The sequence below is a fragment of the Sinocyclocheilus grahami genome, unplaced genomic scaffold (genome assembly GCF_001515645.1).
Source record: "Sinocyclocheilus grahami isolate Dianchi unplaced genomic scaffold, SAMN03320097.WGS_v1.1 scaffold1751.1, whole genome shotgun sequence".
Lineage (NCBI taxonomy): Eukaryota > Metazoa > Chordata > Actinopteri > Cypriniformes > Cyprinidae > Sinocyclocheilus > Sinocyclocheilus grahami.
In genome coordinates this window covers 19225-37878 of record NW_015506930.1, presented here as the reverse complement: position 1 = coordinate 37878, position 18654 = coordinate 19225, and the positions used below count along the sequence as shown (strand labels likewise).

The 18654-nt window shown below is 36.8% G+C and overlaps 1 protein-coding gene across 1 annotated transcript in view; it reads left to right on the top strand.

Moving 5' to 3' along the window:
* The window catches only part of LOC107572450 (neuronal migration protein doublecortin), a 107810-nt gene extending 93569 nt beyond the window's left edge, over nt 1-14241 (top strand). Inside the window, exons 4-7 of the mRNA XM_016258873.1 lie at nt 5285-5387; nt 9386-9475; nt 12656-12753; nt 13237-14241. Of these exons, the coding sequence (XP_016114359.1) occupies nt 5285-5387; nt 9386-9475; nt 12656-12753; nt 13237-13293 (348 nt within the window). The 3' untranslated portion in view covers nt 13294-14241. The remainder of the gene's footprint in view (nt 1-5284; nt 5388-9385; nt 9476-12655; nt 12754-13236) is intronic.
* The last annotated feature ends 4413 nt before the right edge of the window (nt 14242-18654 follow it).

Genomic DNA, 18654 nt, shown 5'->3' with positions numbered 1-18654 from the left:
CCTCTCCAGAAACCTCTCACTGCCAGTTGTTCTTCTCCCTGACCGAGGGAACACTCGGCACGGACGCACTGGCACACAGCTGGGCGCGGGGCCTTCGCAAATATGCATTTCCCCCAGTGAGTCTTCTTGCACAGATACTGTGCAAGGTCAGGGAGGACGAGGAGCAGGTCCAGTTGGTCGGAGGTTCTAGGTGGCCTACCCTAAGGGGTAGTTGACACCATCACTTCAGCGAGAGCACCGTCTACGAGACACGCCTATGCTTTGAAGTGGAACCTGTTCGTTGAGTGGTGTTCTTCTCGCCGAGAAGACCCCCGAATATGCCCGATCAGAGTGGTGCTGTCCTTTTTGCAGCAAGGGTTGGAGCGAAGGCTGTCTCCCTCCACCCTCAAAGTTTATGTCGCTGCAATCGCTGCTAACCACGACCCCGTAGAAGGGAAGTCGCTGTGGAAGCATGACCTGGTTGTGAGGTTCCTTAAGGGGGCGAGAAGGCTAAATCCTCCACGGCCCCCCTCTATACCCTCTTGGGACCTGACTCTAGTGCTCACAGCACTACAGCAGGGCCCATTTGAGCCTTTGCAGACGGTCAAGCTGAAATTTCTTTCGATGAAGACTTTGCTCCTGCTGGCATTGGCCTCCATCAAGAGAGTAGGGGACCTGCACGCATTTTCGGTCAACGATTCGTGCCTGGAGTTCGGGCCGGCTGACTCCCAGGTAACCCTGAGGCCCCGGCCCGGCTATGTGCCCAAGGTTCCCGCTACGCCCTTCAGGGATCAGGTGGTGAACCTCCAAGCGCTGCTCTCGGAGGAGGCAAACCCAGCCTTAGTTTTGCTCTGTCCCGTCCGAGCCTTAAGGTGCTACGTAGACCGGACGCAAAGCTTCAGGACCTCAGACCAGCTCTCTTGTCTGTCACGGAGGCCGGCAGAAGGGGAATGGCGTCTCTAAGCAGAGGATGGCCCACTGGATAGTGGATGCCATCACCCTGGCTTATCAGGCACAGGGTGTGCCCTGCCCGTTCAGGTTGTGAGCTCACTCAACTAGAAGTGTTGCATCCTCCTGGGCGCTGGCTCATGGCGCCTCGCTGGCAGATGTCTGTTGAGCTGCGGGCTGGGCGACCCCTAACACGTTCGCTAGATTCTATAGCCTTCGTGTAGAGCCGGTATCCTCCCGTGTTCTCACCTCAAACGGGTAGAAGCACTGAGAGGCCCCGGCTTCGGGTCGGCTTGCTAAAACCACTCCAGAGAGTCCATATAGTAGACCCTGTTGAGCTCCTCCATCCCCTCGGCAGCCAGACGTGGCGGAGCGTCCGGCGCCAGGCCTTCACTCGTTGAATCCTCGAGAACCGGTAGAAGGCTGGGTTCCATATGTAAGACCTAAGTGGATCCCATATGTGTAAAGTCCACGGTATAGCCTTGGGCCCGTGTTTCCCCGGCAGACTTCTGCCATTCCAAGAGGGTTACAATCACCTTCATTCTTCCATATGCACCTAAGGAATGTTTATATGTGTATTTGCTTCCGAAACCTCCTTCGGGAAGGTTGGAGCTTCCGTAACGTCCCTGTTCCAAGTAGAACGGGTACGTTTCCCAGTGTTATCGAGTCTTACTCATTGGGTAGTGCCATAGCAGCAGTAGCTGGTCCTCTTGTGCAAGCCCTGGCCTACGCCAAAAAGTAGGGGCGCAGGTGGCTTCCACAGGACACTGGAAGGGGCAGTATCTGTGGTTCCGTTCCCTCCTTCAGGGAATGAGGGTTACCTTACGTAACTGAGACATTTTTGTTTTTTGTTTTGCTTTGACACACATACTCCCACCTTTTGTCTTTAAGCGCAGGAAAGATGAACAGGTTATGATATGTTTTTATTTTAGTATTTGCTTATTGCTGATAATTAGCAGACCTATTTTAATTTTGAACACCCAGAACAACATCCTCACACCAAAATCCTTAGCAAAACCTTCAGAACATCCTAACATCCACATAGCATCTGCATATGCCCTGGCAACCAGTCAAAACATCCTAGCACTGTTGTACAAGCAAGCATCAGTTACTCTTCAGAAAATGTGTGGGGAAAAAATATAACCAAATTGTTATTTACTTGTTTAACTTTGATACTGTTGTTAATTGATGCATTATATGATTGTCATAATATTGTAGTCATTTTATTGTTTTTATATACAGCTTGTATAAATACTATAAATACCTAACCCTAACCTTATTATACCCAGGGGGGCAAGTTGTTACACAACAACAACACATTATAAGTAATAATTAAAAAAATAACCAGGACAATAACAACAATATATAAAATGACATTCTACTACTACTACTACTAATAATAATAATAATATTAGCCCCTGGGACAAAAGAGTTTTCTTACCTCTATTCATCCTACATATTGACAGAATGTATACTGTCAGATGGGAGCAATTTAAATTATTCAAACAATGACTTGTCAAAATTGGGTCTTTTTACAACTCTTCTCAAATGGAGACTTTGCCATATCTAGTTAACTTCTGGGTACAAATGTGTCCCCAAAATATGGTTAAGTATGTAGAAGCTGGGTTTAAATTGGGCCACGGCCATCCAGGGCTGAGCCCCGGCACATAGACTCCAGGGCTCAACATTAACGCTTCATTAACGCCAGACAAGTAACATGATTTAAACCTCAGTAACCAAAAATAACTATGTAAACACCAAAACGCAAGTATTATTCTTATTTTATTACATTTAGAGTAAGTGGCGAATAATGGATATAGCTACTGCATATAATGCATCTATTGACAGTATAAGGTTGCGCTGCTGAGGAGAGGCTCACACAGCCTCTCCAGGAGAAATAAAAACGCGCAACACAAAGAAACTCAGCATCCTGAAGTAAAAATTCAAAATGGAAAGCTTTTATATTTAAAATAGTTAGTTAGGCAATGTCACACAACGTTTTCACCATTACGATGGTTTAATAGTTCTATAAACAGTTCAATAAGCAAATACAATAATATTAGGTCACTTACATTTTAGGCGGAAACACAGCGCATCTCAAAGTCAAAGTTTCATTAGCTCATGCACAAACATCTGATGAATCTGCCATTTGAACGAATCGTTTGAATGAACGACTCAATGACTCACTCATTAAACGCTCACTACTGGCACCTGCTGGCGTTTTAATTTCGTTGAAAAGTATCATTTCTACCATAATTTCTTGTTTATATATTCAAAAATATTTAAAATAATCTCATAATATTATTTAATGCAGTTGTATTTTTCAGTGTAAATTACTCAATTTGATAACGTATAGATAATCACATTATTATAATTGAATTTATAGATCAAATGTAAGAATTTTAAATGAAAGTATTAATGAGATTGGTGGGAAATGCCCTCTATAAAGGTAAAAAAAAAATGCCCTTGGATAAAATATAAAAAGCACACAGATTTACATGTCACAGCTGATAGAAAACTGATGAGAATATTATAAGAATAAATCATATTTGCAAAAAAACAAAACACACACACACACACACACACACAAGCTTATATATATATAAAGCTCGATACCATAGAGCCCCCCCCCCACAAAACAAATCCCAATTTAACCCCTGGGTAGAAGCATGAACATACATAAACCCATTCGCACACACACACACACACACACACACACACACACATCCAAGTATGCAGACACGCACCCTGCTGGCCATCTGTTCACAGCAAGGTCAGCATAGATTAGCTTTGTCATATATCACTGTGTGTGTGTGTGTGTGTGTTAGATTGGAGTGATAGACTGGGGTGGGACTCTTTACTTGGCTGGTGGTGACCTAATTTTAGCAGAATGTCAAATTGCAGTCTCCAGCAACGTCCAAAACATTTATTTCCTTGCTTATGAACAACTGAAAGGCCGTAGTAAAGTCATAGACACATACAAATGTGTCTGTGTGCGTGTGAGCATCACTCAAACTGCCAATACATGGTAGAGATGCATGCTAAAATGCTGCGTTATAAAAAGCACAATTTTGGCAATTTTGGACATTTTTGGCAATGGGTATGGCTTGGTCAAAAAGGGACAAGCTCAGCACTAGGTTGTTTTGACCCAGCGGGCTTGGTCACATGTTTACCACAAAATGCTGGGCTGTGTGTGTGTGTGTGTGTTTTTCAACTATTGTTTAAAATTAATATTTGAAAATTTGAAAATAAATGCACATTTTGTTGTAAATTAAAATCAACTTTAAAATCAACACATGCAGAAGGACTACAGTAAGAACACAGGCAACAGTAATAATCAAAATATGCAGTTTACTGATAAGCAAAAACAGCTAGAAAAGGACAAAAATGTAGGCAAAAGTGTATGTGAGTGAGAAAAACTGCAGAAATGAATGGCAAATCAACAGTTATACAGCTTATACAGTTACATTAAATTGCTTTTTTAAAGTTCAGTGAAAATAATGCTAAATAAATATTAAATAATGTAACAAAGTTATATGGAACCAGCGAACATTTAAAGAATTTAATAAAATAAACAAACACAAAATGAAAGTAAAGCGGCAGCCCCTCGCGGACGACTGCCGCACACAAAACACAAAATAAAATCCAGGCCTGGTCCTCTCTCCCAACACTGTCGTCACTCCTCCTTTTATCCTACTGGAGCTCCTCCATGGAACTCGAGACCGGTGAGTGGCGCAGGTGTCGCGCATTAGTATTTACTCCACCGGCCTCGCTCTGTTCCCACGGCTCTCGGCCCCGCCCCTCTCGTCACAAATAAATTACATTTAAGCCCAAATTTAACCAGTTTTTTTTCTTCTGCCAGTGAAAATAGTCACACTATGGTCAAAGCTTTAGAGTTTGACTCCTGTCAGGACACACACTAAATGAAAACCTTTAATAAACACTGAAAGTTGGGAATAAACTTTGTTATAGTGAATCAAAAGTATAAAATTGCTGCTGTTTAATCGCTCATCTCAAATGCCATGCTTGAGTGGTTTCTGTGTGAGAGAAAACACTCAGACAAAAACCTTCACTTTTAAAAGAGCACATTCAATGTTGCGGGTAGTTTCAAAGTTCTCTCAAAGTTCTCTGGTATTTGCACTCAAAGAATGGATGGTACTTGAATGATGTGCATGCTCTCTTTCATGACCGCATTCCAAACCAACACCATTGGGTTATATTCCTTTATATTCCATTTATAGTAAGTCAGCTTAAAAAAATTTGGGCTTCACTGGCATATCCTAATTACTGATCTGAGAAATACTAGTCATAATTTGCCGTTTTTCATATCTGTTTCTTTCTTGTGTCTTTATTTTAGGTCACTTGCTTGCAAGATTTCTTTGGTGACGACGATGTTTTCATTGCCTGTGGACCAGAAAAATTTCGCTATGCACAGGATGACTTCTCCCTGGATGAAAATGGTTGGTCATAGCTTTTAATAAACAAATGAAAAATTTTAAATATTAACGGTCACACTTTTTTTAAGGTGCAATTCTCACTATTAACAACCCATTAACTATGACTTTTGCCTCAATAAACTCCTCATTTGCTGCTTATTAATAGTTAATAAGGTTGTTGTTAAATTTAGGGATTGGGTAGGATTGGGGATGTAGAATATGGTCATGCAGAAAATGTGCTTTATAAGTACTAATAAACAGCTGGTAACACTTTAAAATACCTTTTATTTCATTAATACATCATTAACAGATATTATATCATGCTTAACAGATTGTTAGTTATTTCATATTCACATATCTAGAAATATGAGATAATGTGCTTATTGATGTTTACTAATGTACTTATTAAACATTATCTAATGATTAACAGATCATTATTTAATCTAAGTTGAAATGCTTACTAATGTCATTAAACATTCAATTCCACTTTTTGAAAATCTTCAAATTATTTTGACAGATGGTTTACAATTATTAAAAGCATCATTAATAAATCATTAAAAAACATTATATACTGCTTAATTGATATTTAGTTAATGTCATTACACTTTCAATTCATACACTCCAGCAAATTATTTTAAAAGGAATTATAATGATTATTGATGAATGATTAACAGTTAAGCTTTTAATCATTAATAATGTACTTTTGAATGCTAAATGTCATTAAACTTCAGTTCACATATTACCTAATGCTATTTTTTACATTTACAAATGTGAAAAAATAGCTTAATTAGTCATTTCAAGCACTCCACAAACTATTCATGTTAACATGTTATTCATTAACTCATAATCACAGCTTGTAAAGGTCACATGTTGGTTGGTCTTTGCTGGTTATGTAGACTTCTACTATTTACACATCTTAAATCATGTATTAAATATTTGTTCATGTTTTCGCAGTACCAAATCGTGGAAACTATTCAATTCATCATTTGTAAATGTTAATAAACGTTTACAAATCATTAGTAGGTTTATGAGCAGTCATCTCAAAGGCAAAAACTGTCCCAAATTACCTTAATTCAACACTTATACAAATAATTTATTAATTTATTGTTAATGTTTTTGCTGTACAGGATCTAGTTGAAACTATTCATCATCTGTAAATGTTTATAAACGTTTACTAATCATTTAGTACCTTTATGGGCATTGGACATTTAGCTACTGTAACATACTGTAACTGTAATGTTTGTGTAAAAGGTGGTTAGTTAAGTTTAGCTGAATGCTTGCTAAAGACATAACACACATTGTAATTTGGGTGAAAAACATTTTATTGCCTCAACACTTATATTAGAATACTGCTGTATATCATTAAACAGGATATTTCTTGAATCATACATCAACAGGTACATGTCTGATCCCTCAACCCTATCCATACCACCAAACCTCTTTTTTGCCTTACCCATATTACACCTCAATAGCAGCAAAAGTATTGTGCATTAACAAAAGCTTTTAATCATTGTATAACATCTGTTAAAATCATTTGTAGATTTTCAAGAAGTGCATGATCATATGAATTGAAAGTTTAATGACATTTGTAAGCATTTTCATTTATATGAAATAATATTCTGTTAATCGTAAGTTTATTATTAAAATAAGTTTATTAGTGTTACGATCACCAGCTGGAGTGCCCATGAGCTCCTCCAGAGGGCACTCCACCCCAGACTGTTGTCACTCCCTCACTAACTACATTCCTCATAATCCTTTGCCTGGACTCTTGCTCACTGATTGCATTCACCTGTGTCTTGTTACCTCCATCTGTCTCACACTATATAAGATGCACTCACACACACACACTTGGCTCAGTATTCTGTAATGTGGAGGCGTGACAACGGGGTTGGTGGATCCAAGTGCAGGCTTTATTCAAAAGAGTGGTCAAACAGGCAGGGTCACACATAAGCAAACAGTTATAATCCAGAGTGAGACAAAAGAATAATCCACAAAACAGGCGAAGGTAAGGGTAGGCAGCAAACAATCAGAAATGAGGTAAACAGTCCAAGGTCAAGAGACAAGGCTAGGCAAGAAGACAAGGAACTAGGAAACACGGAAAGACACCGGAATTAGGGAACACAACAGGCTAACAATACTGAGCAATGAATGAGTGAAAAAACAGGCTTTAAATAGGGTGAGACTGATGGAGGTAACAAGAAACAGGTGAATGCAATCAGTGATCAAGAGTCCAGGCAAAGGATTGTGGGGAATGTAATTAGTTAGTTAGTTAGTTAGTTAGTTCTCCCTCCTCTCCACCTATATCGGGTGTGTGGTGAGCGCACTGGCGCCGTTGTACTGTGGCTGCCGTCGCTTCATCCGGGTGGATGCTGCACACTGGTGGTGGTTGAGGAGAGACCCTCCTCATGATTGTAAAGTGCTTTGGGTGAACAACAATACACAATAAAGCGCTATATAAATGCTTCATTCATTCATTCATTCATTCATTCATAGTGAGGGAGTGACAACAGTCTGGGGTGGAGTACCCTCTGGAGGAGCTCATGGGCACTCCAGCTGGTGACCTTAACAATTAGTAAACATTTCTAGCTATTTGAATATGTATTATCTAATGATCCGTTAAGCATTATATAATGTTTGTTAATAATTTATTAATGAAAATTATAAAGTGTTACCAAAGGAATATCTACAGTAGTTGCTAATAATCTTTGTTCAGTCCTGTAGCAAAGTTAAAAGCTCAGGGAAGGAGGTAGGAACCGGCAAGCATTTAAACTTTAATTATCAAATAAACAAACACAAAACAATAGTAAAGCAGCAGCTCCCACGGCTCTTGGCCCTGCCCCACTTGTCATAAGAACGAATTTCAGTTCAGCTTTTATTCCAGTCATTCTACATAGATGGTATTGTTGTTTTTTTGTTTATCAAACAGTGCAGATGAAAATAATCCTTGTATTTTTAGTCCTACTTGATATCAAGCCTTCTATACAGCTGATCACAATCTTTTCAGTCAGACGACTGGTTATGATTTTCAAGGACAGTGTTAAAGAACAGACATATATTTAAGACAGTTTATAACATACAGTATAACAAGAGCCTATAACATCCTATACACTGATGCCTTTACTATATTGACTGCTATGCAGAATCAGCTGAGTTTAGTCAATTCAATTCAGATATCTGTACACTCTCAGTAATACTTTCAATCTGTGTGTGTTAGAGATGGTAGTGAGAACAGAAGGAAGCTGCATGCCACTGGATGTCATTCATTTAGCCTCTCAGAATCAGGCTTTCAAATAGATTAATGCATTATTCACAATCACATTTACATATGTAAATAGCCGATGTGCGACACACATGGGTGCAATAAGATTCAGAGGCATAGATAAGGTGTCAGACAAAGAGGAATGTTTTTGTGTGTGTTTGCAAGAGAGAGAAAGGCAGACATAATATACTAATTTGTGCCTGCAATAGGAGCATCACCAATGTTGGAGATGCTTCTTTAAAACTGTAGGTTTCAAAGCTGCAAAATACATAGGATTTAAAGTAGCTATATTATAATTTTTATTATTACTAACACTACAAGCTACTAACAAAACGGTGTATAATTTTTTATTTCCATTTTGTCTCCCATTTTGTCTCCACTTCAAAAATGGTAGTGTAGTCAGTAATTTACAAGATTTGTGCTTTTTTTTCCATTCTATATTTTTTATTATTGTTTACATGTTGTTTTGACAGCATTTCTGAATGTCTCTTTTCACTTTTCAGATTTCTTTATTGGCACATAAATAAATACATGCATACATACATACATACATAAAGTTGATAGTGTGTGTAGTTTGTATTTCCATGTTGGAAAAGTTGGGTAAGGGCACAAAGTTTTTCAAGGCTTCTTTCTCATGTCATGGAATTTGTCAGCAAAAGTTGGTGATTTCTCTACCTTGTTGTATTCTTCAAGGATGCCTTTTTCATCATACTTTTAAAGGCATACCTTTACTTTTGATTTGTCTCTTTTACTCTTGTTGTAGAGTGTCGGGTGATGAAGACCCCCAAAGGACAGAGGGGCTCTACTAAGAGTCCCGGTCCCGTGCGACGCAGCAAGTCTCCGGCTGATTCCAGTGAGCCAATAATTATGTGATTCATGTCAGCTCAACACACTTTTAACTCCATAATGAAGCTGGATGGATGATTGACAGGCTTTCTACAATAATACACTTTATTTTATTCTAAACAGCTTCTCCATGATATTATATTATATTATATTATATTAGCATGCTTATTTTCTGTTTACAGTTAAATTATGAATGATTATAAATTATCTGTTGTTTCATGTTTTTATGAGATTTTTAGCTCCTTGTCACATCTTGATTTTTGTTATTCTGTGATAATCTCATAATTGCTCATGTTTGTGTATTCTTGCATCCGCCTGTGCAATTAACATTATGTATGCATAAATGGCTATTACTTTCAAAATTACTTTAATGAATGATACAGTGCAATATGTTTCATACATGCATTGCTACTTCCAGTAAATAAGCAGATTTTTAAACCTCAAATACCCACTGCAGCAAAACTGCAACATTTGGTTACAGCAGGTAATTAATTATTTTTTTTCCCCACTAAATGTGGATTACAACTACATACAAAAGCAACTTATACTGGATCAAATTTACCACAGCCTAATTAAACTTTAAAGAGTGCTCTGAAACTAAATGAAGTTCTAGCTCACTAAAAAGCTAACTTTTAAAGGTCAAAGCCACTGGACTGAATGCCTCTAAATATGCATTTTCAGCTATTATGCCAGGGATGAGTAGGTTGTAAGAATATTCCAGGATCATTAATCTTAAGAAAATGTCTGAACATATCCAAATTTCAGATTCTTTGCTTGCTGGGAAAGCTTCTAATGAAAGACAGATCAAAAAGGCAGTCAGAATATATGTACTTAATACGCACAAAAACAAAATATGCACAAACATCATGCCTTTTTATCCACTGATGAAAGAAAGAAAGAAAGAAAGAAAGAAAGAAAGAAAGAACACAAACTTCAGTGTTTGGGTCTCTGAGGATTAAAAGATAAAGAGAGAAGACGCCTGTTACACAATTTTGAGTTTGATATAAGCAGATAGATTTGCTATGTTACATGTTTAATATTTTAGAGAGGAAGGATCGCTCAATCTTCCAAGGAAGATTGGGCCAGGGGACCATCAACACCATCATATGGTCACATGTCATTATTACCCTGGCAGGGTTAAATGCAAAGGTGGCTGGGAAAGTAATGATATTTTTAGTTACGAGAAAAAAAAGAAACCTTTAATATGTCATCTTTGACCTTTCAAGCCATAGTCAGCAGTGTCATGACTTGCCTGCCATCTTGTGTCAGCAGAATCTCAAAGAGAGCTCTAAATCATTTAAAGTTTGAAGTTGAAGTGTCATTTCTGCACTACTAACTTCACCAAACAAACTGCAAAAACATGTTCACAGATGTTTCCTGAATAGTTGATACTTGCGCTAGTCAGAGAAGTCAAGACTTTAAGTCTAAAAAAAAAAAAACTTTACATGCCCCATGCAGACAAGATTTGTCATCAGCATTTTTATTGTTTTCTGGATGAATAAAAATGTACATTTCAAATGTGCATATTTGCTAAAATTGTATCAAATGTAATAATTATTAGGAGTAAATTATTATATACAGTGTAGATAACTTTAAAACTAAAAGCTAGACATGGACAAAAGCAGAACAGAACAAATAATGATTTTCATGAGGTTTTTAATTTAAAGACATGAAGGAAATATTTGTTTCAATGATATTTAATTGTAAGAATAGCTCATTTGTGCACGCTAACATTTCTTGCATGGCCTACGTGCTTTAAATTAGAATATCTGTATCACTGCACACTCATTGGTGGCTAGACTAACGCTTTTTTAATCTCTTTTAATTTCTTTTCATGTTTCTTTATGTCTCACCCCCCTTGTTTTAAAATCCATCTTGTATGTTTTGTGTAGCACTGCTCTCTTTTTGAAATAAATTAACAAAGACATTTTGAGAATTTTATATTTGAGAATTTTATATTTTGTTTAACTTTCATTCCTGTCTTTACAACATCCCTTTGGTTTTTCTGCTAGTTTGTCTTTTTTCATTCTATATTTCACATCATTATTTATTTTTAAACGGAGTTTAAAGTGATTGTTGTTAGGCTATAACATTACATGTGTACTGTATGTAGCTGGTACATGTGTACTGTATGTACACTTTTTTTTCCTATAACAGTATCATCATTTTAGCCAGGAAACCCTCTCTTCTTATCAAGAACCATATTTAGCAGTATAGGATTGTCGATTTCTTGAAATATATTGTTGGTTCTTCATATTATTTGCTCTTCAAATCACCAGGTATTATATATATATACTATAATAACTTGCAACCAGTGTAATAAAATTGTTGGTTAACCTTGGTTTTGAAAAGTCCAAACTCTAAAGCAATGCACAACCAGACATTCATCCACCTAGCACAGTATTCCCACCACTAAAAGCCCAATTTATCACTCATTTTTGTACAAAATAATAAATGTTAAATTTAGGCTTTTAAGCCTTATACACTTTCCAAATTGTAAGTGTTTAGCTATGCACAGTTTTCACTGAGGGAATAATCCAAATTATCATCTGTGGCAATTAATTGCATTTCACAGATGCAGCTGATAACCCTTAAGTCTTGTTTTGAACTGGGATCATCCCTTTTAAAGGGTTCTTGTGTGCCATCTGGCGGTAAAACCCTTTATGGATCTATTTGAAATCTTTTTGCCTTAAGTTTAATAGATCGTGAACACATAGCAAGGCTAATCTAGAAAACAATCTGGACCAGTTGTGCATTCAATTAGCACATGAAAGGCTAAGATCAGCACTTTTAGAGAAGTTTTATATTTCTCCTTATCCAGGTTTTCCAACATCGACTGGCTTTTCTTCTCTGTTTTATGTATTCATTAGCTGGAATGGTTTTAAGGCCTAGCACCTGGTCCTTAGTTTTTTTTTTTGTATTGGTTAAAATGAAAGCTCTGTACACACGATCACACCACCCTCACATATAAACACAGTTTTGGTGTATCATAGCAACCTGCACTGTTCATAGAGAGATGTGTAAATGAGTTCCAGCATACAGATACACACTCTAGCAGCTGGCTAGACAACAGTTGACAACATGATTACACACAGAAGGAGGGGAGACCCTGCCTAACCCCACAATTTGTCTTTTCTCTCCATCTATCTCTCTCTTTCACATTTGCACTTTTTCTTTCTCTCTCTAGCTAATGGAACAGGCTCCAGTAGTCAGCTCTCTACTCCCATCTCTAAGCAGTCTCCCATCTCGACTCCGACTAGCCCCGGCAACACTCGCAAACAGAAGGTAACGGTTTGTCAGTTTTTGTATCTATGTAGGTTAACCACCTAAACCACCAATGCACAATTTTTTCTTTTCTGAATATGTTTGGAATGGCATGTTACCATACTATTTTTAGTGTTTTTTGCAGTATGTTCACTTGCACAAAAATGCAGTGTAACCAGAGCACACGGCATGCTGCATACAATACTCTATTCCATAATGCAGTGTGTTCAACTTAACCTTTATTTCCAATCCAGTATCATGTAGCTAATAAATGTTTATTGTCATTTTATTTTATAACACTTTTGTGAGCTGTTTTGAACAGCAACACCCATAGCACACAATTTCGGATTAGGATCGATCCTGTCTGACTGATATCTTATCCGACAAAAAAGTACCTTGTATAAGCAGCATTCTAGTATTCCATTTCGGACACAGCCATACTCTAAATTAGTGTGTAAACATAACTCCAATTTGTCTTTATTTCACCCTGTCTTCACCTCTTAGGATTTATTCTTGCCTCTGTCTCTGGAAGATGATGATTCTCAGGGGGAGTCCATGTAGACTCTTTCCACTTTCCGTGTGTCAATCAACATGCCAATCACAGAGGTATCTCTGGTGCTATCTGTCTTGAAAACATCAACATCACCGCCCTTATGACCAGGGTGAATGCACGCATCACCTCTGCTGCCCCTTGGCCATCAGGCTTTAGACCTTGAGGCTTTGCAGCGATGGTCAGTGTACTATTTGCTGCTTGAGAATTTGTTTTATCCATTTTCTGTGTTTTGATAATAGATTTGTAGTGACTGATGAAAAATAGTATATGCGGGGCATATGCTGCAGTTTGTATTATAACAACAAACGCCTAAATTTGTACACATGGTCTGCTGTTGAAATTCATTTTATATATGTAAGAAATTTGAGAAACGTTAATGTAAACACACAGCAAGTTGGTTTAGCTCTTTAAACATCCAACCAATAATTTTGACTTTTTCATATTACCTTTTTTAAAAGCTTGGTCTTATGAATTCCAAGCAGCAAATAGTCATTTTTAGAACAGTGTGATAGTCTGACTTGTAAAAAATGACAAGAAAAAAAAAAAAAAACTTGTTGCACCATTAACCATTTGTATTATTCTCTTTGTGTAACCCTATCTCTCTTTCTCTTTCTTGCTCTCTCTCTCTCTCTCTGTACAATGGTTTAGTGTGTTTTAAAGCCATTAAGGTTGAAATAGTGCCCACAGAAACATCCATATCTCCATATCACTGTAAATAATGTGTACAGCCTACTCTAAGACAACAACATCTATGTTTTTACATTGTTACAATGTCTTTAAAACATAGACATAATGTTAAATGTCCATGGCTCTGAAGGTAATCATTGCAAATTGAGAGGAGAGGCCAAAAGCCATATAATAAGGACCTTTTAGTTTCAAAAACAATCCGGTAACACTTTAACGTAAGGACCGATTCTCACTATTAACTAGCATGCATATTAATAGCACATTGGATGTTTATTAGTACTTAAAAAGCACATATTAAAGCCTTATTCTGCTTGGCCATATTTTAGATCTCTTAATCCTACACTATACTTAAATTTAACAACTACCTTCCTAACTATTAATAGGCAATAAATTAGGAGTTTATTGAGGCAAAAGTCGTAGTTAAAGGGTTAGTTCAACCAAAAATGAATATTCTGTCATTAATTACTCATGTCGTTCCAAACCTGTAAGACCTTTGTTCATTTTAGGAACACAAATTAAGATATTGTCAATGTAATCTGAGAATCTGAGAGCTTCATTGGCAGCAATGCAACTACCACGTTCAAGGCCCAGAAAGGTAGTAAGGACATCGTTAAAATAGTCCATGTGACATCAGTGGTTCAACCTTAATTTTTTGAAGCTACTAGAATACTTTTTGTGTGCAAAGAAAACAAAAATAACTTTATTCAACAATTTCTTCTCTTCTGTCAATCTTTGACGTGCGTTCCTGAGAGTACCACGCCGCATGCGTGTGGTGCTGTTGACAGAGAACGTCCATCTCTCTTAGTTCATCATATGTATATTCTGGTTTGAATAAGTAAGGCTGTGCAAAAAATTGCAAGTTTACAAAGACTGTTTTATGTACAACGTGTGTTTTACTCTGCTTGTAAACAAGGCACATACCATCCGAGTTCTACATCAGAACGCCGGCTCCTGAGTCCTGCGTCAGCAGCACCACACTCATGCGCTGTGGTACTCTCATGAATGCACGTCGAAGACTGACACGGAAGAGGAGAAATTGTTTAATAAAGTAATTATGTTTGTTTTCTTTGGGCACAAAAAAGTATTCTCGTAGCTTCATAAAATTAAGGTTGAACCACTGATGTCACATAAACTATTTTAACAATGTCCTTACTACTTTTCTGGGCCTTGAACGTGGTAGTTGTGTTGCTGTCTATGGAGGGTCAGAAAGCTCTCGGATGTCATCAAAAATATCTTAATTTGTGTTCCGAAGATAAACAAAGGTCTTACGGGTTTGGAACGACAAGAGAGTGATTAATTAATGACAGCATTTTCATTTTTGATGAATTAAACCTTTAATAGTTAGTTAATAGTGAGAATTAAAATAAAGTGTGACCACAATCACATTAAATTTTGAAAAAGGTAAAATTACCTAATTAGGTAATAACAGCAGCAGATTTATTTTCTGTTCGAAGGGATTTGATTAAGGAAATAAGAAAATGAAAATCAGTATGATTTTGTTTCTAAAATAACAACAACAAAAAAGAATAAAAGGTGGTCAATTCAATTAATGCATCATATTCCTTCTAAACCATATCATTGTTTTGTGTGAGGAACTGTCCAAAAGTCCTTATTCACTGAACACCTTTCTCTCTGCTGAAGCTCTTTAATGGCATTCACAAGAAGAGGCTGTAAGGTTTTATGTCATTGAATATGTCATATGTCAGTGAATAATTACTTCTCTTTTTTTCTCAAACAAAGCTATTATAAGTCATATGAACCACTTTTATTGTGCTAGTTTGAATCTCCAAAAAGTTTTTTAATGAAAGGAGTAGCATGAACATTCTTCAGAATTTCTACTTTGCAAGATTAAATGTCATACAGATTTAGAGAGACATGATGATGATGATGATGATGATGATGATGATGATGATGATGATGATGATGATGATGATGATGATGATGATGATGATGATGATGATGATGATGATGATGATGATGATGATGATGATGATGATGATGATGGCAATTTTCATTTTTGGCTGACTATTCCTATGAGTTCAAAAATGTCTTGTAAGTTACAGTGTCATTTTTCAGAAAGCCAAAGTTATGATGAAAAGAGGGAAGCTGAAAAACAATATTTTCTCTCCCCCAGTGGTATGTACAATATAATTTTCCATTCTTCTCATTTCCACTGAATATTCTAGAACTATAAGTGTCTCCAGTTAATTTTTAACCTTCCATGGTGCCTTTTTAAAACCATCCTTTATGAAAAAATCTAAACAAACAAAAAATCTTCAAGAAAACTAAAAAAAAACGCTCATTTGTTACTTGTTTACTGTATCTTTTTGCATTACTTGATATGAAGTGGGGCTCAAACATTAACTATAACTACACACTCTGTAATCTTTTTCTGTAGTAGTTTATCAGGGTAATTATTTAGACATGGTGCAGATGCTCTCTTTTCTCCTGTAGTACTGTAAACACAGTTGTTTGTGTACTGATATTTTTGGGCTTGGGGACACAAAAAAAATACAGACTTCCTCTCTGACTATCATGTACTTCCTGCTGTGTCATTGTGACTTGTTTTGGTGATGTCATTCTGTCTATTAAACTTCTCTCTTTACTATTAAAATGAAATGAAAATTCTCTTCCTCTCCTGTTTTGACTGCAATAATGCTCATAGATGTCTTTGTTGTGTTTTTTTTTTCTGTTGGACATTTTGTTTCTTCACTTAGCTCTAAGCACATCATTTACATTAATGGCGTCATTTTCCCACTTTACATGCCTAATTTAAAGGGGCCATGAACTAGGGTGACCACCTGTCCTGCACTTTGTGGCACAATCCCTAATTTGGGAGCTTTGTCCCATGCCCTGCAAGGTGTAAGCAGTGTCCTGCATTTCAATTTTGTCTGTATTAGTTTTCACCACAATAAGAAATATTGTTGAAAAAATGTTTTTTTGATTAACATTTAAATCAAATGATGGCTCCCATCATATTCTAGCTATAGCATGAAAATAGTCAACCAGCGCATTCATAGAGAGGATATTTCTGCTGATGACAACCGCGTAAATGGAGCAAAGGAATGAGTGTGGACTTCATCAAAAGTTGTTAAATAGAGCTGCATCAACCAGGACTTCTTCAAGATTGGATAAGAACGTCCTGATCAAACTTACCAGATCCAAAAATAAATAAATACAAGTTTAAGATGAATCCAGTAAAATGCATTTAATGTTTGTATAGTCTAATAAAGGAAAATAAACTAGTCACTATTTAAATTTTGATATAAAATGCAATTTTTACCTACTAGCCTGTTACTCAGTTCATTATATTTAGTAGACTGTATAGGTCCCATGGCGTAAATTACATTATATCAATTGAACCTAGGCAAATTGAGTGTCAGTCACAGAACCGGTCACAATTAATAAAGCTTACTGGCAATTTAAAACATGTTAACATGTAAAGTAATGACAAATAGGCTTTCCAACTATTGTAACTAAATATTTACATAGTATAATAGTTGTAAAATTATCTCTTTCACAAGTCCCGCATTGTCCTGCAAAATCACAATTATGTCCTTCAAAAGAACAATAAACTGCTTCAAAAGATCAATACAAATTTAAGTTCTCACAGTATAAAAGGTCTCTACTTATAAGTTTCAGAGCTCAAAACTTTGTTAGCCAAAAAACAAACAACAAAAAAAAACTTTTATTCCAACCAAGCAGCCAAAATGATTAATTGTTTATTACATAGTGATGAATATTTACAAGATTACCTTCACAGACAAAGATCAATGCCTACTTCACCACGTTTTTGACCTGCCCATTGGTGTTTTAGCAAGGTGATATGGACAGACTAAATTTGATTGGTACATTTCACTGTGGATTCTTTGTTAGACCTGCAGTAGTTTATTGCTGCTTATACATCAGTAAATCAAGCCAGTTACTAAATGGTAACCTTCACGTCTTAGTAGTGTGAAATCACCTGTTATTTAAATTGTGATTAAATTATATGCAGAAATCAAGCAACGAATGTTCCCTTTATAAACGCTGGAGGAGCTATCAATGACTTCAATTAAGCACAAGCTTAGGGAGTTCTGCACTCTTGCCAAAATATTATACAGCATTTGTGAGAGTGCAGAAATCAAGCTACAATGGTGAGATCACTGCAATTGCACGGCTACAATAATGCAAATTTATTTAAATATAATGCTGCAATCAACACTTTTCACAATTATTTAATTTCGACAGCTATAATAGCAAAACTATAGTAAACGTTTCAGTAATATGATAGATTAGGGAACACTATTCACTATTACCTAGTTGCTTAATATCTTGCATGCGTATTACTTGCATTCTGGCTGTTTATTAGTACTAATAAGACACATTAATGCCGTATTCTGCATCACCATATTCTAGATCCCTTAACTCTACTACATCAACTACCTTATTTACTATCAAAAAGCAGCAAATTAGAGGTTTACTGAGGGAAATTAATCTTTGCAAGATCACCCCCTACTGGCCAAACCCCAGCAGTGAAGTTGAGAGATTCATTAGAACCCTCAAGAAGGCAAGCAGCATTGACTGCCACTGTTAAGGAAAATCATGGAAACAAGAACTCCACTAATTTCTAAAAAGAATTACAGAGCAATCCCTCATCAAACTACTGGGACAACCCCTGCTACTGTCGTTTGGCAGACCGA